At 42.7% G+C, this 22156-nt stretch overlaps 1 protein-coding gene across 4 annotated transcripts in view; it reads right to left on the bottom strand.

The window, feature by feature from the left end:
• GPAT4 (glycerol-3-phosphate acyltransferase 4) overlaps window positions 1-19101 on the bottom strand; it is a 33397-nt gene extending 14296 nt beyond the window's left edge. For 2 of the 4 annotated variants that reach the window (XM_028124101.1, XM_028124104.1), the window contains exons 1-3: window positions 19021-19101; window positions 13250-13344; window positions 5447-6448 (exon numbers count right to left, since the gene is read on the bottom strand). In XM_028124101.1, coding sequence (XP_027979902.1) covers window positions 5447-5611 — 165 coding nt within the window. In that variant the 5' untranslated portion in view covers window positions 5612-6448; window positions 13250-13344; window positions 19021-19101. Of the gene's footprint in view, window positions 1-5446; window positions 6449-13178; window positions 13345-19020 lie in introns of all 4 variants that reach the window. The other 2 variants (XM_028124102.1, XM_028124103.2) reach the window with 2 other exon arrangements.
• Between the last annotated feature and the right edge of the window lie 3055 nt (window positions 19102-22156).

Raw genomic sequence — 22156 nt, 5'->3', positions numbered from 1 at the left:
ATAATCGACCTCACTCCCTCCGTGCACCCAATATTTTTGCTCCACTAGGCTATGTACCGTTACTAAACAAGACTGTATTTTCTCACCCGTGCTTCTAGAATGGCTTTTCCTTTTTAAGATCCAATTCAAATGCCAACTCTTCTATGAAATGTTACCTACCCAATTCCTGCAGAGTTCATCTTTCCCGGTGTATCTGAATTAGCATCCAATTGTGAATGAGTTACCTATGCATATACTTGTCTTTCTTACTAGACTGTAAATACCTTGAGGAACAGGAGCCAGAACGTACCCATGTTCTCACTCCAGCAGAGTCTGATAGAAGGTCTTGCACTTAGCAGGCAGTCGCTAAGGGCTGCAATTTAACTCCCAGTATTTCTCTCCATCAAGATCTCCATGTGAAAAGATACAACCTACAACTACTTCCCATCACCTTCCCTGCCAGAGTCATATTCTCACCTTCTTCAGTCCATACTCTCAGCTCGTCAGGGTTCTGTTAAAGTCACCCTTCTTGCTGGAGTAGGGAGGACATGCCTGGTTGACATGACCGCTTTCACTACAAGCACATGAAGCAGGGGTTACGACTTCCACTCTGTAGATGAGGAAGCACATGGGGAAAGTCTGATGACTAAGGTCAAGTTTCAGAGCTCATCGAAGAGCCCTGGATTTCAAGCTAAGGACCACTGACTCAAAAACTCATGCCACTCCCACTGTACAGCCTCTTCAATTTCCTCAAAACTACCACTTTCTGGGACTCTCCAGCATCATGTTTACAATTGTTGTAACGTTTACAACGGTCTCTGAACTGATCGAGCCCTTGCTACCCATGAGGCAAAATCACCCAGGTCATTTCTTTCCATCTATTTCTAGGCTTTCTACTTTCTTCTTTTCCAAATCATTCCCAACCCAGTGGAAAGCCACTCCCAGGACTTCTACCCCAAATATTATCATCATCACTGTATTGAGGGTAAATCTGAAGCACAAACATTAAGAAAACAAAAACACTTTTAAAGAACACTGCTGCCCTCTGCACACGGATATCTGCTGCAACTCAGCACTGAGAGGACCTACACGAAGTCAAGTCTTCCAGGACAGGGAACTGAGAAGACACGGACCCACCCATATTCTCCCCTTGGCAGGGATACCGAGGTTCTTCTATACAGGATGCACTAATTATGGGAAACTAGCTGTTAAGCCAGGGCTTGCTGAGTTCTGCCGAAAGCACAGGGATAGGTATGGCATGCACCAAGAGGATATGCAGTTTTAATCATCTTTATGAAGATTACCTATTAAAAATGGCTGACAAAAATCCCAAAAGAAAATATGGATACGAAACTATATATACATGCTATTAACACAACCATAAAATATGAATGCAGTGCCAAAGACTGAAAAGTAATACACATACAAAATGTTAAGGTATTAGAAGCTGTGTAAACATGAATGAATGTTTAAAATTCTTTAATATTCTATTACTTGTCTGGTTATCTATTGCTACATAGCAAACCATCCCCTAGCTTAGACGCTTAAAACACCACCACCATTGATTTTGCTCATGAATCTGCAAGTTGCATGAGGTCTGACATTGGCTGGGTGGCTCAAAGGCTAAGGACTGGGATCCTCTTCATACTTGCTCACTCCTGTGTGTGGCAGTTGATGCTGGTTGTCAGGGCCTCCCTGGAGCTGCGAGTTGGAATACCTAACACATAGCCCGGGCTTCCTCACAACATGGTGGCTGGGTGCCAGGGGCAAGCATCCCAAGAGTCAGAAGTTATACTGCCATTTCTAACCTAATCTCACCTATTACACAGTATAATTCGGGTCCACTACATTTTTTTTTAAGATTTTTATTTATTTATTCAAGAGAGACAGAGAGAGGGAGAGAGAGGGGCAGAGGCAGAGGGAGAAGCAGGCTCCTCGCTGAGCAGGGAGCCCGACGTGGGACTCAATCCCAGGACTCTGGGATCATGACCTGAGCTGAAGGCAGACACTTAACCATCTGAGCCACCCAGGCGCCCTGTCCACTACATTCTATTTGTTAGAATCAAGTCATAAAGCAGGCCCCCCTATTCACGAGGAAGTCGATCAGACTCTACCTTTTGATGGCAGACCTCAGAATCACTTCGGGAGTTTTAAAAATATACCCATCCAGACCAATTAAGTCAGAATCTCTGGGGAGATTCTAGTGCTCCCAAATAAGTACTTTTATTTTTTATTTTATCTTTTTAAGATTTTATTTACTCATTTGAGAGAGCGAGTGAGCAAGCACGAGCAGGGTGAAGGGCAGAGGGAGAAGCAGACTCCCCGCTGAGCAGGGAGCCTGATGTGGGACTCGATGCCAGGACTCCGGGATCATGACCTGAGCCGAAGGCAGATGCTTAACTGACTGGGCCACCCAGGTGCCCCCAAATAAGTACTTTTACTGAATTCCCCAGGCAATTCAAATGTGTAGTTGGGGGACAGACCCACAGAATTAAGATGATCTCTGAGCTTTCTACAGCTCCAAAATTATACATAGCAGCCTGATTTAGGAAGGATGAAGAGGCTAAAAAAGGTAAAATAAAAGTCTATTAAAAAACACCCACAAGTGGGACATCTGGGTGGCTCAGTTGGTTGAGCGTCTGCTTTCGGCTCAGGTCATAATCCCAGGCTTCTGGGATGGAGTCCTGCGTTGGGCTCCTTGCTCAGCGGGGAGCCTGCTTCTCCCTCTACCTGCCACTCCCCCTGCTTGTGCTCTCTCTGACTGATAAGTAAATAAAATCTTTAAAAAAATAAAATAAAATAAAACAAAACCAGTTTGGCCAAATCCAACTTGTGTCTAATACTAATGATGATATATATAGCATTCAGTTCTTACTGTCCATTAAAGGTCAACTCAGAATAGTAATAGAGTCAGAAAAGACCAGACATTCCTGCAGAGCCACCTATAACCTTGCTGGAATGGTATCAGTCCTTTCTAGCCCACCCCTGACTCTAGCTTATAGCCAAGTTGTAATTATCCATGCAGCTAACAGGACAGCACCCAGAGTATCCAGAACCCTTTTAGTGCCTGATGTATACATCTCTAGGAAATAAGTGTAAATCCAGTTTTTGAAATCCTAAATCTTGGGGTAAAAAATGGGTACATACATAAATATACACACATTATTTCCATAATCACTTCTAAATCACTGTGCCTCAATCTAGTGATTTTCAAGATGTGGTCGGCAAAGAAAGCCTCTGACGGGCCAATATTACCTATCCCATGGATTGGCCCAACAATATATATTTAATGAATTTCAGCTATGCAATTATAATCTACAATGAAAGTCACAAGAATATACATTTAAAAATACAGCCACAATTAGAGGGATTTTAATTGACTATGAACTTTAAAATATTAACTTGGGGGCAGATATTCAAAATGGAATAGAGAATATGCATGGATTCTAGGCCTTCTGTGGCCCAAAGCGATCCAAGTTAGAAAATTTTAGTTACTACAGAATAACTCAAAAGGCTGATAACTCTATGATTTCTATGTTTTAAAAATAAGGATTTCCACAGATCTATGAGTTAATAACCACTTGCTTCTAAAGTTGAATGAAAGCTAGCCAACACTCAATGTTGTCTCCTAAAAGTTTACCAGCTGTTCTACTGACCCTCTAACTGGTTTTCCAGAGTGGCAAAAGGGCATGAGTAGTAAGTTATACCGTCCACAGGAATCCTGGGCTCTAATGAAGATTTTCTTGGACTGACATTTAAGAAAATTACATTTCCTGATTAATTAAAATAAATACTACACATAAGCAAAGTAGCTGGTCCAAAGACTGACTAGATCACCACTTCTCAAACTTCAGTGTGCATATGAATTGCCTGGATCTTGCGGCAATGCAGATTCTAATTTAGCAGGTGTGGAGTGGGCCTGAGACTTCCATTTCTAAACAGCTCTTAGGTGACACTCAAGCTGCTGGCATCCATACTACTCCCCAAGTAGCAAGGAACTAGATAACCTCAGAGACCATCCGTAGGGCTCAAAAATCATACTATGGAAAACAGGCACTCAAACACAAACAGGTACACTCTAGCAACACTACTGACAACAGCCAGAAGGTGGAAACAGCCCAGCCATGTCCACCACTGGATAAATGGATAAGCAAATCATGGTACAGACACACAATACTATTCAGCCATTAAAAAAAGTACTGAAATATGTTATAATGTGGATGAATCTCAAAACTACACTAAATGAAAGAAGACGGTCATAAGAGAGCACATTTTATATGATTCCACGAACATGGAATATCCAGCATAGGCAAATCCAAAGCTGGAACATAATAAACTCATGGTGGTGGGGGTGGGGGGGAATGGAGGGCAATTGCTTCATGAGTGTGGGGTTTCCCTCTGCAGTGATGAAAGCGTTAGGGAACTAGGCAGAGGTGATGGCTGTACAACACTGTGAATATAAGAAATGCCACTCTTAAATGTGACAAAAATCACATTCTTACAGGAATATTAAATACCCAAACCCAATATTCAATAAGACACATAAAAAATATTTCCCACCATAAAGTAACATTTCATACAGCTCACTTAATCTTTCAGAGTCTCTATTTTTTCACTGACAAAATGTAGATACCCTGTCCACTGAAGAATTACAAGGAACCAAAGAAAAATGAATGAATCTATTCTGAACCATAAGATAGTATATGAATAAGTAACTTCTCAAATTTTTGACTTCTCAAATGGTCTCAGCTATGAACAAAAATGACTGAAGATTTGCTGACTACTGAACACAGATATTGCTAATAAAGTACCAAGTCTTTGGATAGATATTAAAAGTCCTGTGGCAAGAATCAACTTCCAGGAACGGTTCCTTTACACTGTGGCCAGTTTTGTTCAGCGGTATAATTAGCTAAGTTCTGACACATGTTAAGAAATTGATTGTCCTTCTCCTCTGTCTTTAAGAAGATAAAACAATTCACCAAATGCCCTGCCCTGTTAATTTCTTCTGTCTGAAATGCAAGAATCTATTTAAGATATTTATGTCTAAACAAGAGAAAAGTCTCTCTCAAACTTATTAGTGAGGGAGTATGTGAGCAGCAGCTCCGTGTTTCATTATCTGTTACATAAGCAGAGGCAGAGTCTGGCAGTGATTTTTTTCTTAAATTCTAAGCCCCTCTCTTTGAAATTATAAATAGGCAAGGTGTGGAGTTATGGAATAGGTTCCCTTGCTCAGAAGAATCAAGCATACAAGGACCTTAGCTCGAAAAGAAAGTCTGCTAAAGGCTTTCACAAGTACACATTTAGGGAAGTTTTTTTTTTTTTTACGAAAAATGCTACTTCCCATTCTCCCAATTTTCTCTGTATGCAATAAAGAGAGAATCATCTGCCAGGTAAGAAAAACTCTTTACTAATAACAGCATTTCTTCCATCCTCCGTGCAGCAACCATTTGTAAACAGCACAACTTACCGCAAAGATTTTTAACAAAGTTTTCATGTAGAGCTTTCGTATGCCAAAGGAGACTCCAAAAATGGCAGGGACTATGATGAAAACAAGGAGGAGGGTGAAGAGGACAGTCAGGGAGATGCCCAGAAGGTTGACAATCAGGCTATCAAAAGGCAGCAACAGGAACATGGTGGAAGATCCAGGCAAGGCCAGCGCTTTCCACCCCAAGAACAAACCACCGTCTTCAGATGGTCCTGTCAGTTAGCACCGGCCTGGGAAAGACAGCGAGTCCCCATAGGATAGCAAACCCCGTTCCACGTTCACATCATTCGACTGCCTGGGGGCAGAAGGACAGTAAAAAGGGCCACAGGGGGCAGCCCAAAAACACCAGCTCTCCCCAGAACCGATGGACTTTGGAGGTGAGTGAGGCGGGACCAATCTTCAGTACAAGCATCTGAATCCAGGCAGAGTTTCTGTGAAAGTGAGTAGTGAGGGAGGGATCTCTGCTCTGCTACCCTTCCGCTCCTTCCACAAGTTTTACTTTTTCTTTCCTGGTCAAGAGCATTTAGCAAATAAATCTGTCCTGAACATCCGTCATTGCCAGAAGTACCAAGAAGAGTTCAACTTGGTGCCAGAACAATCCTGATAACTTCTGTGGAGGGGGGTGACTGCTGGCCTTCACACAGAAGGCTATTGAACTTGAATATGTGGAAGTTAAATAATTGTTTTACTTAAAACTCCTTCATAAGCTGAAAACTGTGTTCATTGTAGAGAGTTCACATCTGGCCCCATTCTTCCTCTAGAGAGGTTCCTGGTGCATGCTGCTTCCAGGACCCTCCAATCTGGAGAGCTACAGTCTTTGCCAGCAGGACCCAGGGGCTGGCACAGAATGTCTCATGCTGCCTGCGCTGAGCGTAACTCCAGACGTGTCTGGCATTGGTTTCCTCTGGACAGTCTTCTCCCTAAGGCCCCCTTCTCAGCGGTGACCTGGGTTCTTGGCAAGAAGTTGCTCACATGCTGCCAAAGCTGGGGGTGGAAACAGAAACACCATCAGTCACACAAATCAGGAGGAGAAACATCAATATGCTTTGGGGGGGGGGGCTGTTTTAGAGTAAGCCTAGAGTCAGTGCCAGCTTCTTGAGTCATCAAGGTCAAAGGGAACAGGCACAGCAACAGGTAGGCGTCTGGCAGACGCAGAGGCGGGAAGCAAACGGAGATGTTTCGTATAGCTTTCGATTCCAACGATACCATCTGTGGCCAAGTTTTTGAAGAGAAAATATATGGATATATGCCACATTTTAGAAGTTTGGACAAAAGACCCATCATATACGGATATATGCCACATTTCATCTATAATACAAAAAGTAGATTTCCCTACTTGTCCCCAGCTACCCAGAGTTCTGCAGCCTGCACATGCAGCCATGTTACCAGCTTCATATTCTCCCCAACCTGTTCTGTCCTTATATGAGGAAATCCTAACTTATCTTTACTACTCACCCCCTCACCCTGGCAACAATAATGCCATATTCTGCACGCTGTTCTTCAACTTGCATTTTGGGTTTGTGTCTCTAGCTTACCATATCTTGGAAGAGTACTTCATCAGCACATGCAGGGCTCCCTCTCTTTATAGGTGCATAGTTTCAACTTTAAGACTATACCATAGGGGCGCCAGGGTGGCTTAGTCTGAATCGTATTTTCAAATTGGCTTTTTCAAATTAACATAGCCACTCGTGAACTACACTACTTTAAATACCTTACAAAAGTATTTCAATTTTATATTACTTATCCCTAACCACAAGTTACTAATGCAAGTCCTGCACTTGGGAACGTCCTTTCAAATCTCTGGCAAACTCTGTGGCTTCACACCAATCACCTTCTGGCTCCGCTCCTATACATTTATAGAAAGTTGAGAAATTGAACAAATAAGGTTACTACCTTTACCTTAAATTTTGTCCAGTGCCTTTTTAGAACTCGTAGAGCCTCTTTCACAGGTTCTTTCATAACCTGTCAACAGTATTATTTCCGTTTTACCAATTAGGAAACAAAGGCAGACAGAGACAGATCCAGTTCTTCGGACTCCTAACCCAGTATTGCTCCCATTACATTCCCATGCATTTAGTGATTAAATCAAAATGACATGCTATTCCGTGGCACTGAGTCACAAATACTAGTTCCTATTTTGGATCCTCCAGTTCTTCCAATTTCACATGATCATCATCACTGCTAACGTTTATTGAATACTAACAACACGAAAGACCCTGAGCTCCCATAACATTTTACATATCTGACCCTCACCTAAGTCTCACAAGCCTATGGTGGAGTTCTTACTACCATTGCTATTTGATACAGGATGAAGAAATCAAGGCTCAGAGGATTAAGTAAATTACCCAGAATGACACAGCTACTAAGTAGCAGAGTAGGAATTTGGAGCAGGGGATCTGTCTCACAGCCCATGCTCTTTAACCACTATGGCCTCCTAACTCCAAACTACCCTGAAATAAATTAACACTTCCTTCATGCCAGGCCTGCTCTACAGAACTTCTTGCGGTCAGAGAAAAACCACAAGGCCAATCTGGATTCATGTATCAGAATTTGGTGTTCTCAGAATCCAAGGTACAAACCTGCCCTTTCATTTTTATAAACTGGCCAAACCGACTCTACATGCCAGATTTCTAACGACATCCCAGCAGAGGTTGAGGAAATTAGAAATATTTCTGAGACTTAATTTGCTGAGTCACTGTATTCTTTAAACCTGTTTAATTCCAGCCTAATTCTCGGGCCACATCTCTGTCCCACTCTTCCATTCCTATCCCCCTTGTCCAGCATTCCCGTGGAAAAGCAGCAGCAAAATCCCTCCGTCCCACTAGCTATGGTTACCCTGATTTCCATGTTCTCAAGATGACGGACACTGGGGTCACTGTGACTTCCCATGCCAGAGTTTAGATCTCTTTTCTTCGAATCACAATCAACTGAGAATTCCCAAGGTTATTCTGGGTTCATGTCCCCCAAACATTAAACATGTTATTGCTATAAACTAATTTCCTCACTTAGTTCAGGGGTTGGCGAACCATGGCCCATAGGCCAAATCTGGATTTGGCCTGTTTTTCTAAGACTCATTAGCTAGGAATGGTTTTTACATCTTTAAAGAATTGTAAAAAACAAAGAATAATTTGTGACAGAGACCACAGCCAGCAAAGCCTAAAATACTTACTATCTGACCCTACAGTTTGCCAACCCATGATCCAGCCACTCCTTTCTCCCCTCAGAGGCACTGAACTACCCTCTACGGTCCTGCCCCACCCCTTGAGTTCATGTTCATGAGTGCCAGACTCCAGAACAGAGAGAACAGTAACCTAGCCAAACAAGTTATCTGGCCAATGCTAAACAATCCTCACATAAATTCTTAGAAGTAAAGAGAAAAAGCAAGCCAACTGCAGTTATCAGAGTTCCAAACATCTTGCGGGATTAGCAGAGCGGCCATTAAAGCCAGAAGACTGGTGTCTTAAGGCCTCCTTAACACAAACTTTGATCTCTGGAAATATTATCAGAAGATTAGTCACAGCAGAGCTCTACCACACCACAATTTCCAGATAACTGCTCATTTAGGAGAGGATATCACTTTGCTTCAAGTGAATATAACCATGACTCCATAAGCATGAGGTAGTATTTGCTCGTTCTCTTAATTTCCACAGCTTTCAGCCAAACTTATGGAGAGTTACTTGGACCAAAGTTCCCCTAACAGCCCAAAGGGTCCAGAGAAAAACCTAAGAACCAAGGAGTTCTCAGCCTTTTAGAAGGGAATGTGACAGAGCCCATCACTAAGCTAACTAAACTCTTCAACCCACGTTCTCAGCCTTTTAGAAGGGAATGTGACAGAGCCCATCACTAAGCTAACTAAACTCTTCAACCCACTGAATGGCACATCTGGGCCTTTAAGCCCCCAAATGACCCAATTTCCAGTGCTCCTCAGTTCTCAGAGTGACGAGTTCGTTCATTCAACAAATATTCACTGGGCACATACTATGTGCCACACATTATGTTAGGTGGTATTTAGTGGTGAACAAATATGCCTAGAGACAAGCATTAAGCAAATAAGCATACACAAAATCATAATTTTACACTCTGATGATTGTTAGCAAGAAAAAGAGGATCCTGGAAGAAAAAATAACAGAGGGAACTCCATTTAAATCAGGTCATCTAAACCAATTCTGACCCAATCACAAGACAGGGACTACTATGATTCTAACTGAAGAATCAAATATAGTTGACCCTTGAACAGCAGTACAGGTTTAACTGTGCAGGTCCACTTATATATGGATTTTTTTGATAACCACAGTACCATAAATGTATTTTCTCTTCCTTATGATTTTTTAAAAATTATATTTATTTTGAGGCAGAGTTCGTGCACGCACGCATGTGCAAACAAGGGAGCAGAGGGGCAGAGGGGGAAGGAGAGGGAAAGGGAGAGAATCTCAGACTCCATGCTCAGTGCAGAGTCCAATGCAGGGCTCGATCTCACAACCCTGAGATCATGACCTGAGCCGAAACTAAGAGTCAGACACTTAACCAACCAAATGAGCCACCCAGGCATCCCTTGTTATGATTTTCTTAGTAACATTTTCTTTTTCTAGCTTACTTTTTTATAAGAACACAGCATATGATACATACACACAAAATACGTGTTAACCTAATCGTCCGTATCGGTAAGGCTTCCAGTCAACAGTAGGCAATTAGTTAAGTTTCAGGAAGGTTAAAAGTTACACGCAGATTTTCCAGCAATTGCACTACTGGGTATTTACCACAAAGACACAAATGTAGGGATCCGAAGGGGTACGTGCACCCCAATGTTTATAGCAGCAATGTCCACAATAGCCAAACTGTGGAAAGAGCCAAGATGTCCATCGACAGATGAATGGAAAAAGAAGATGTGGTATATATACACAATGGAATATTATGCAGCCATCAAAAGGAATGAGATCTTGCCATTTGCAACAACGTGGATGGAACTGGAGGGTGTTAATGCTGAGTGAAATGAGTCAATCAGAGAAAGACATGTATCATATGACCTCACTGATACGAGAAATTCTTAATCTCAGGAAACAAACTGAGTGTTGCTGGAATGGTGGGGGGTGGGAGGGATGGGGTGGCTGGGTGATAGACATTGGGGAGGGTATGTGTTATGGTGAGCACTGTGAATTGTGCAAGACTGTTGAATCACAGATCTGTACTTCTGAAACAAATAATGCAACATATGTTAAGAAAAAAGAAAAAGAAGAAGATAGCAGGAGGGGAAGAATGAAGGGGAGTAAGTCGGAGGGGAAGACAAACCATGAGAGATGATGGACTCTGAAAAACAAACTGAGGGTTCTAGAGGGGAGGAGGGTGGGGGGATGGGTTAGTCTGGTGATGGGTATTAAAGAGGGCACATTCTGCGTGGAGCACTGGGTGTTACGCACAATGAATCATGGAACACTACATCAAGAACTAATGATGTAATGTATGGTGATTAAAAGAATAAAAAAATTAAAAAAAAAAGTTACACACAGATTTTAGACTGTACAGGGAATCGGAGTCTTTAAAGCCTATGTTGTTCAAGGGCCAATTGCATTTCTTTTCAGCTAGCTCTCTGTGACACATCCTACTTCAGGAGACCATGACTACCAGAATATGTCTAGAGAGATGTCACATACCAACTCAAAGAAAGAAAATAAAACATTTCATTAAACATAAATGCTTAGGCAACAGAGGGATAATGCATTTTTTTAAGCACACCAAGCACAATGTCTGTCACATATTAGATTTCAATAAATGGTGTGTACCATCATTCCATTGGGATCAGAAGAAACCCAGGGTATTGTCTTCAGTTTTTTTCTTTAAAGATTTATCGATTTTAGAGAGAGCATGCGCATGCACAAAAGAGAGCGAGAGCACATCTGTGAGTGGGGGGCGGGGCACAGGGAGAGAGAGAGAACCTCAGACTCCCTGCTGAGCCCAGAGTCTAACATGGGGCTCAATCCCAGGACCCTGAGATCATGACCTGAGCCAAAATCAAGAGTCAGCCGCTCAACTGACTGAGCCATCCAGGGCCCCGTCTTCAGTTCTAAATACCAAACTTTAAGAGAGCTAGATAGAGAGGAAAGCATTTCAAAGTATGTCACAAAACCCACAGGCCAAAAAATACTACATGCCTAACAAGCACTAGGTGCTCAATAAAAAGGTTAGTTGTAAAGCACATAAATGTTAATTAAAACTAGTGAGATGGCAAAAAAATTATTTTATAAACCACCATACTGGTGACAATGAGAAAATAGTCTCAAATACTGCTGGCTAGAGCATAAAAATGGTACAACCTCTTTAGAGAACAACTCAGTAAAGGCCATCAGAATTTTATTTTACTTTTTTAAGATTTTATTTATTTGACAGTGAGAGAGGGAACACAAGCAGGGGGAGTGGGAGAGGGAGAAGCAGGCTTCCTGCTGAGCAGGGAGCCGGATGCAGGTGCTCGATCCCAGGACCCTGGGATCATGACCTGAGCCGAAGGCAGACGCTTAACTGACCGAGCCACCCAGGCGCCCCAGCCATCAGAATTTTAAATGCACGTAACCTTAGCTCCAGCAATCCTACCTCTAAAAAGGTATCCTAAAGATAAACTAGAGGGGTGCTTGAGTGGCCCAGTCAGTTGACCATCCGACTCTTGATTTCGGCTCAGGTCATGATCTCAGAGTCCTGAGATTGAGCCCCCCCCCCCCCCGTCAGGCTCCATGATGGGCGTGTAGCCTGCTTAAGATTCTCTCTCTCCTTCTCTCTCTGCCCTTCCCTGCTTGCACACACTCTCTCTAAAAAAAGAAAAAACAAACGAACAAAAAACAGGTAAATTAGAACAGTAGTTTTCAACCAGGGGCCATTTGCCCCCCAACCTCTCCCCTCTCCCCCAACACTCCCCCTACCGTTTGGTAATGTTTGTAGACTTTGTTAGCTGTCAGGACTTGGGATGGGGGGCTACTGGCAACGAGTACAAAGACGACAGGGGTACTGCTAAACATCCTGTAATACGTAGGTCACCTCTGATGGCAAAGAATTATCCAGCCCCAAATGACGATGGTGCTGAGGCTGAGAACCCTGTACTGATGCACATACAAGACGATGTACGTGCACGGTTACTGACTGCGGCACTGTTTTGTAATATCCAAAGAAACATCAATGTCCACAATTAACAGAACACACAATGGAATGCTATTCATCTGTTAAATGAAAAAAGACATTTACTTGTGCACTGATAAAGAAACAATCTACCAGTTAGATGCAGAACAATGTCCACAGTAAATACCAATTGAGAGGGAGGAAAAGGAAAAATATATACAGTTTATATGTATTTGCAAAGATACAGATCTCTGGAAAGATACAAGAATGGCTACAGGTGCTGCCTCTAGGAGTGTGAGGGCAGGTCACTTTATCTTTTTTGCTACCTTTAAAATTTTATTTACCATTTTGAATAGGTAATAGTGCTGGGTGAACTGAATGTCAAGTGTATCAGAGTAGTGGAGTATAAGAAATTTGCTTGAATGGAATGCTGGTACTTAGGAGGAAGTACACAGTGTTTCCAAAGAAACAGGGCAGCACTCAGAGCTAAGAGGTTGAAGTGAACCTGAAGTGCTAAAAAATCAAGACTATACATTGAGCTGACATCAATGCTAGATAAAATAAATGGTTCAAGACAAAGTCAAGATACAGTAAGCTAAAGGGTAACTCAACTCACCAGAAAGACGACAGTAACAGGGTCAGTTTGGGGGTCTTGATCTTAGCTAAGGTCACTCTGACCTTACGTACCTTTCTCCTTGCCTACAAAGGACTAACTTGAGTTGGAACTGGGTAGTAAGAAACCTGGTACCAAGTTCCCCCACAGCAACATGAAGTCTTCGAAGCTGAAAAAGAAAAAAAGGACAAAGGACACAGGATATTTTGATATTCAGGGGCAATCAGCCTAAGAAAGGACAATTTAACTTTCTGGGGTTTTTAAGACCCAAGACATTTCATTACCCAACCTGAATGCTGCTCTGCGAGCTCCATCTCAGAGATGGTGTTTTTACATTTAAGTACTGTATATGTAATTGGAAGCAACTTTCTGGCCTTTTTTTTTTTTTTTTAATCTTTTGTCTGGCTTATTTCACTCAGCACCATTATTCTGAGAATCATTCATATTGCTGCACCTGTCACGAGTTCATTCCTTTTTACTGCTGAGCTGTAGCCCAAGGTATGGATATACCACATTCGCTTATGCATTCACCTACTGATGAACAACTGGATTGTTCCAGTTTGGGACTGTTACAAATAAAGCTGCTATCTACAAGTCTTGATATGGACGTACATTTTAATTTCTCTTGGGTAAATACCTAGGAGTGGAATGACGGAGTCTAAAGCAGGTCTATGTTTACCTGCCAAACTGCTTTCTTTTTTTTTTTAAGATTTTATTTATCTGAGAGAGAGAGAGCACATGCAGAGGAATGGCAGGCAGAGGGAGAAGCAGGCTGCCCACTAAGCAAGGAGCTCGACGTGGGATTCAATCCCTGGACCCTGGGATCATGACCTGAGCCGAAGGCAGACGCTTAACCGACTGAGCCCCCCAGGCGCCCCACCAAACTGCTTTCTAAGCTGGTTGTACCATCATTTTGCATCCTCACCAGCAGCGTATAAAAGTTCCATTTGCTCTACAACCTTACTGCCACTTGATAGGATCAGTCTTTTTAATTTTAGACACACTAATCGATGTGAAGTGGTATCTCATAGTTTTAGTTTGCATTTCCCCAATGACCAATGATAATGAGCATCTTGTTTGCTTATTCACCATCCATCTATCTTCTTTCGTGAAGTGTTCAAATCTTTACCTATTTTTTATTAGGTTATTTTATTACTTAGTTTTGTTACTATTTTTTTTTTAAATCAAGCTTTTTCCCCCCAATGACTAAATAGTGTTAAAATGAGAAAGCATTATTACTGGACTACACACTTAAAAATGGTCAAGATGGTTAAAAAGAGAGAGAGAGAGAGAGAAGATTGATCCCACAGACCAAAAGAGAGAGAGAGAGAGAGAGCATTTAATCACAAAGGTAAAAAATTTGTGGACCATCAGACTTCTCTGTTCAACTTTCTACAAACTTGAAACAATCCTAACTATGCAAAGAAAAATCACTAAGAAACAAAAAAAAAACAATGAATACAACCACAAACTATTTTAATCTCAGAATTTATTACTAAGAGCCTAAAATGCTCCTTTATCTTTATGCTCAGCTGACAGTGATTCTGTTGTCCAACACAGCAGCCACTAACCACATATAACTCTTGAGCACTTGAAATGTGGGAAGTCCAAATTGAAATATGCTGTAAATGTAAATAAGATACACACTGGATTTAAATGTTCTCTGAAAAACTGAATGTAAAAGACCTCATTAATAATCTGTATATTGATTACATGTTGAAGTGATATTCTGGACAATTTGGATTAAATACACAATTAAAATTGTTTTCGTGTGTTTCTTTGTACTTTTTAAAAAGTGGCTCTTACACGGGATGCCTGGGTGGCTCAGCTGGTTAAGCATCTACCTTCGGCTCAGGTCACGATCCCAGAGTCCCAGGATCAAGTTCCGCATCAGGCTCCTTGCTCAGTGGGAAGCCTGCTTCTTTCTCTGCCTGCTGCTCCCCCTGCTTGTGCTCTCTCTGACAAATAAATACTTGGTGAAAAAAAAAAATAAAAAAAATAAAAGTGGCTAGTTACAAAATGTAAATCATATGTATGGTATGTATTGTATTTCTATTGGACAGCACTGATCAAAAACGTTTATTTTTTATTTATTTTATTTAAGTAGGCTCCACACCCAGCATGGAGCCCAACACAGGGCTCGAATTCACAATTCTGAGATCAAGACCTGTGCTGAGATCAAGAGCCGGAAGCTTAACTGACTGAGCCACCCAGGCGCCCCTGATCAAAAACTTTTAAAGCAGACCCTGAAAATAAAATATGTGTAACTGGTAAAGAAAAAAACATACATAAATATTTTTTCCCTCCCCATTCCTCTGCTGTGTGAAGAAAATGATACCATAAAGGAGCTTAGAATTGGAACTCAGGAGTCTCCTTAGGTAAGAATTCAGGCATAGCTTTGTTACTATCTGGTCTGTTAAGTCATTCAGCTTCCCTGGATTTCAATTTCCTCATCAGTTTTTTGGTATTTTAATTCAAAAGGTCAACAAAAATTTATTATGCTCCTACTTTTTACAAAGCATTATTCTAATATTGCAGATCTTGGGGTTATAGTTTAAAAGGAGGTACAAAGCAAACACAAGGCAAACTAAAAGAGTGCCCAAAGAAAGGAGACAATGCCCTGTGACTGGATGGCAGGTGCAAAAGTATGCATGTTTTACAGGACAGAGAGTACCTTTAAAGGAGTTAGGAAAAACTGCAAGCTTTATAACATTCCTACTAACTCTAAAACTCGGTGCTTTTAAAAAGCATTCATCATGCTATCGTAAGTATTTTGCAGTTTAGTGATACATGGAATTGATGATATTTGGTCAAGTCCTCCCCTGAGCATAATTATACAGAAAGACGTAAATGCCACTCCATAATGAGGTTCTACTTTACTTGAAAAAAACACTTTTGTAGTACAGTTCAACCAGGATCAAATAATCTCAGCTTCTGGCTCCAGAAAGCAAGAGATTTTTTAAAAAGGTAACATTTTGTGATGTGCATTACAGATAAGTGGTTTATTTCTTCAGCAGAAACCAGTTACCAGGCTAGAATCCTAGCTAACCACTGTACTCAGAAATTTCCGATACCACAAACACACAAAAAAAAACCCACACAAGGGGTGGGTGACTCAGTCGGTTAAGTGCTGACTCTTGATTTCGGCTCAGGTCATGATCTCAGGGTCCTGAGTGTAAGGCTCTGCACTTGGTGTGGAGCTTGCTTAAGATTCTCTCCCCCCCTTCTCCCTCTCTCTCTAAAAAAACAAAAAAACAAAAAAAACACAAAACCCACACAAAATATAAAAGTTCTCCCTGCACCCATGTCTGTAGGGTAATGATTTACCAAGACACCCCGACGCTGTTATCTCAGCAGTTATTTCTATAAGCTGGATGCATGTGTCGACCACTGTATTTAAGTCATAAGTTAACAAAAGCCCATCCTGAAAATAATTTATGAACAACTATGTTACATCATATAAACCAAACTTAAAAGCAAACTCGATGAACTCTATATACAAAGATTCCTTTGCTCACAGCATTCCTTGGAGGTACAATATCCCCTCCAATTTTAAGGGCGAAGACTGCGGTACAAGTACTGAATTTACCTGTCTTTCCTGAGATAAGGAAACCTAACAAGCACAAAATGTGCTAAGAAATACATACTATGTTTTGTAAAAAAAACAAAAAAAACAACAACAAAAAAGAAAGCAAACACCTAATCCATGTTACATCCAGCCTAGGATTTTTATCCGTTTAATGGCAAGAAAGGATGTTCTATGGAAGGCTACTATTCTCTCTGCTATCAAGAGCAAAACTTCAGAAGTGCATGCCAAATCTTTAGTTACTCTTTCTTAAATAGCTGTGAATGTTATCTACATCTGTTAAAGTTTATAATTCTTCTCAGTCTGGTATTCCCCTTCTAAGGTCACAATTTTCCCATGTTTACTAAAAGCTGTGATTAGAATTTCTCATTTGTCCCCTATCTGGCTTAAGAAATATTTTAAGACATAACCCCTAGTTTTATTATTCCAGAATTTGATGGGAAAGTTCCTATGAACCCATCCAAACCTTTCACTGTAAAAGTCTTCATTATAGCCCTCCCACACACTTCCCTTTCCTGAAAGAAACAACTTAAAGGCAGTACTATGGTAAAGGAGAAAAAAGACTGAATGTGGAGTTGGGAGAGGTTTCCAGCCTCTTTGGACTCTTACTCCCGGTTGATCTGGACAAGTCTCTGAACATCTATGGACCCTGAGGGTGCATTAAAAATGAAAAAGTTAGGGGCGCCTGGGTGGCTCAGCCGTTAAGTGTCTGCTTTCGGCTCAGGTCATGATCCCAGGGTCCTGCTCCCTGCTCTGCAGGAAGCCTGCTTCTCCCTCTCCCACTCCTCCTGCTTGTGTTCCCTCTCTCGCTATCTCTCTCGCTGTCAAATAAATAAAAAAAATTAAAAGAAAAGAAAAAGTTAGAAAGATGACCTGGAAGTTCTCATCTACATCTGAAGACTTTTTTGTTTCAACCTGTCCTCCGGCACTTTGATCATTTTAGGTGTCCTTTTCTGGCCCTTCTCCAATGCTATTACGTATTTCTTAGTTGAAGAACTTCCAAGAGTAGGTATGTCCCAAAAAAGTACATTATGATTTTATACAACAGTACGATTTTTATTTTGAATCTCAAGCTCCTTTTGACATCAAGGATTTATCCCAGAGCTTAGGGAAGGGGGACATGGATGGGACAGGCTTAACCTGAAGATCAATTGTTGAGGCTGGATGATGGATACATGCTGGCTCACTATTTTATTTATTTGTCTATGTCTGAAAATCTCCATAATACAAAGTTGTAAAAAAAACAAACAAAAAACACTATCAAAGTTAGAAGAGAATACCAGACTGGCATTATTACAGGACTCATTTCTACAGTCTCTGGCATACGGATAACTGCTTTCACACCATTTCCTTTGGGTTGAGATAGAATCTACAGGAGATGAAACTAAGCAGAGGCACTCAAAGTTCAGTCAAAATTAAGGAAAATGAACCAGAAAGGAAATGCTGTCAAGAAGGTTATCACTGAGAAGATCCATGGCACTGAGGGCATGAGCAGTGAGAGGCACTTATATCTAGTACAGTATGGAACTTATTTCCACAGAATAATACCGTATGTTTCCTACAGTACGTTTTCTCTAACTTTGAAACTGCAAAAGTTAAAATCCTACGTGAAACGAAGTGAGTAAATAAACAAGACCCTCTGGTAGGAGGATGCCATGCAGGGCGTGAAATCAAAACGGAAAGATAAGGGATCTCGGGGGTTAAGAAATTCTAAAGAAAGAAAAATGGGTCCCTCTGGAGAACAAGCGAGGAAAATCTACATCCCAGCGAAGCCAAAGGACATAAGAAAAGAAATTACAGGAGAAGGCGCCTCCTCGTGATCTCTAATACCCCCTCAGCCCTCCCAAGCTCCACTCCTCCACGCTTGGGGAGGGCAGGCTGCGGAGCACCTGGGATACGGGGAGAAGCCCGGAGAAGCCCGGAGAGCCCAGCCGGAGGGGGACCGGACCGAGCAGGGGAGTGGCGGGAGCCACCCGACACCGGCCTCCGGGGCGCTGCGGCGGGACCCGAGGGTGGCGCGGCGAGCTCGCCCGGGGAGGGGCGCGGACTGTTCCACTGCGGCCGAGGGGGCGGAACGTTCCGACGGGCCGGGAAACCCCAGGAAGCGGCAATGGTGTCTCCTGACGCCGGAGCGGCGTAGGGACGGGGTTCCCAGACCGCAGGCCGCTCGCGGGGTGCCGGCCCCGAACCCCGGGGCCCGCTGTCGGCTCCCCTGGGGCCAGTGACCTTCAGGACCGGCGGGAACGCGGTCATACTCACCGACCGCGAGGCTCCGGGGCTCCCAATCCCTCCGTGGCCGATCCCTCCCGCCCTTGGCCGCCGCCGCCGCCGGCCGAGGCGTGCGTAAAGACGTGCGCGCGCCCGCCCTTTGTCTACGCCGTTTTGACGTGACCCCTCGCGTCCCATCCCCACCCCTCCCGCCGTTTAATCGCTCGCCTGGCACCCGCGCGCCGGGCGTGCGCCGGGCGGGGATCACGAGGGGCGGGGAGCCGCGTCACCTGCCCGGGGTCGGGGGCGCCTGGGACGGACCGAGGCGCTCCCTGGCGGGCGAGGAGCCGTTACCTCGGGCTGGCGGAGCGCTGTGGAGGCTGATGCTGTGCTTCGAGGGCACTGGTTGCCTGCCCCTCACCGCGGCGCGCGACCCTCGGGATTCCTGCTCCAATAAGGGGAGCGCTTCCGAAAGAGGGGTCTCCACGTTTCTGAGCTGTGCCCGGGCCCGAATACTGGCTACTTCCCCCAAGGTGCACTCGTGTAGGTTCTAGAGAGGGTGAAATCTGTCCTGATCAGCGAGAAAGGCTTGAGTCACAAAATTATCTTGTCGTCTTGGGGCTGTTGTGAGTAATGCGGTGAGATACGGTTCTGTACGTAAAGAACCTAGCTCAAGGCCTGGCACGCTCAAGAAACATTAGCTGCCATTACATCGCCGTCACTGCCACCACCATCACCGTCACGGAAACCATCGTCATCATCCCTGGGTGTCATTTGCCTTACTAATGAAGCCACGGAGTGCAAGGGGTTTGTGTGGACAATCTCCCTGTTCCTTTAAAGCTGGAAATTTCCAACGTCCACCTCAACTCGGAAGGGATCACTCTAGCTGGTGCCTGCTGCAGTTTGCCTGTGTATTTCTCACCAGCACTTCAGACTTCAAATGCCTAACCCAAGGACTCAAGTTTATCATCTTCCCTCAAATGGATTCTCCTTAGGAAAAAAATTAGCCCTTCTCCTTGTTCTTAAAAGACATTTTTACCTCCAATACCAAGCCCGCCCCCCCCCCCCCAGTTTATTCTGTGTACTAGTGTCGGATTGCCATTCCTTGCTAAATAACTTGATAATAAATCTTCAGGGTAAAGTCCACATTCTTAAGCCTCAAAATCTGACTTTAAGAATGACGGCTCTACTCCAAAACACCGGACCACTCATTTCCACTCATCACCACACCTGTTTGGGACTTATCACATATTTTAAACTCAATCATTTATCTATTCATTTAACAAATCTTCACCGAGTCCTTCCCATGTGGCCAGTTTTTGCTATTGTCCCAATGGCAATACAAAGTTGAATAATTCATGGCCATGGAAAATCTTCAACTAGATTAAATTCCATAAAGGAAACTGGACATCATACATTTTTGTGTCCTCCTCAGTGCTAGGGCTAGAGTTTTAAAGTGGTCACTACCATCTTAAATGCTTTTTGGATTCTGATATCTGGTCTCCTTTCCTGCCTCCAGAACCAGTCAAAACTTAGAAGTAGTCTGTTCTCTGCTTTTGTGTATTTGTGTTTATGTTTTCTTACAATTCCCACCATATATTACTGTTCTTTCTATATGATAATTTTGAAATTAAAAAATGTTTCACACATTTTAGAGACTCAACACAAATGACATTGATTGATTCTTTGCCCAGCCAAATAGTAGACTCAGTTGTTGGGTATCGACACACACACACACACACACTCCTTGACACATTCTCTAAACTTCTTTAGTGCACGAAGGCAATCAAACTTCCTTTTGAAGAGGGAGCCAAAAAGAACTGGGTTAATATGGTTTCCTCAGGTTCCAGAACTTTGTTTTCAAAGGTTAATGTTATGGGCAAATCTCTGTCATACCCATTTCTAGGCAGAGGAATACAAATGGGAGAGAGAAGATGAGCAAATAATGCTTGAAAAGTTAGACACAAAGTAGGTTTAACTATAGAGAAGGCCCACTGCCTATAGCATGACTAGGCTTACATCCAACACTAAATTCCTTGTCACTCTGAATTTGGACTGTCTTTAGATTTTTGTTGAGGTATTTCCCCATTTTAAAATGAAAATACTCTTTTAATACAAAAGCTATGTGAGTAATCTTAAAAACCTGATAGTCCATTAAGAAAGAGGGGGGGTGCCTGGGTGGCTCAGTCATTAAGTGTCTGCCTTCAGCTCAGGTCATGATCTCGGGGTCCTGGGGTCGAGTCCCGCATTGGGCTCCCTGCTCAACGGGGAGCCTGCTTCTCCCTCTCCCACTCCCTCTGCTTGTGTTCCCTCTCTCGCTGTCTCTCTCTCTCTCTCTGTCAAATAAATAAAATCTTTAAAAAAAAAGAAGGGGGGATCTTGGGGCACCTGGGTGGCTTAGTCGGTTAAGTGTCTGACTATTGATTTGGGCTCAGGTCATGATCTCAGGTCATGAGATGGAGCCCCGTTTGGGTTCTGCAATCAGGAGTCTGCTTGAGATTCTCTCTCTCCCTCAGCCTCTCCCCTCCCCCAATCTGGGCGCACACATTCTGTCTCTCTCAAATGAATAAATAAATCTTTAAAAATATATAAATAAAAAAATTTTAAAGGGGGATCACTGTGTTAACAACCCCCGTGTCATTCTGACTTTGAGCTAATTTCCCAAAATGTGCCTTTAGAATCATTGTGTTTGCTGTGTGTATGGCAAATGGGAAGATATTCCTTTTAAAAGATGCTCTTTCCCCCAGTAGAATATTCCCATAAGTGTGCTGCAGCTTCCTTCCACAGATACCTTTTCATGTATAAAGCCTTTGACATTAAGAGGTGAACCACAACTATTTACTAAACAACTAGCAATACCAATGCTCATTTCCAAGCACCAAGAGAAAAAGACAAATTAAGAAAAGGTGTATTCTTTTTATTTATTTAATTTTATTTTTTAAAGAATTTATTTATTTGAGAAAGAGGGAGCACAAGCAGGGTGAGGGGCAGAGGGAGAGGGAGAAGCAGGCTCCCCACTGAGCAGGGAGTCCTAGACCGGGGCTCAATCCCAGGACCCTGGGATCATGACCCAAGCTGAAGGCAGATGCTCAACTGACAGCCACCCAGGCGCCCCGAGGTGTGTTCTTTATAAAAAAAATTTTAATTGTGGCAAAATACACATAAAATTTACCATCTTAACCATTTC

The sequence above is a fragment of the Eumetopias jubatus genome, unplaced genomic scaffold (genome assembly GCF_037043125.1).
Source record: "Eumetopias jubatus isolate StellerSeaLion01/CBP00866 unplaced genomic scaffold, mEumJub1_p1.0 scaffold_2, whole genome shotgun sequence".
NCBI lineage: Eukaryota > Metazoa > Chordata > Mammalia > Carnivora > Otariidae > Eumetopias > Eumetopias jubatus.
This window is presented reverse-complemented; position numbering and strand designations above follow the sequence as displayed.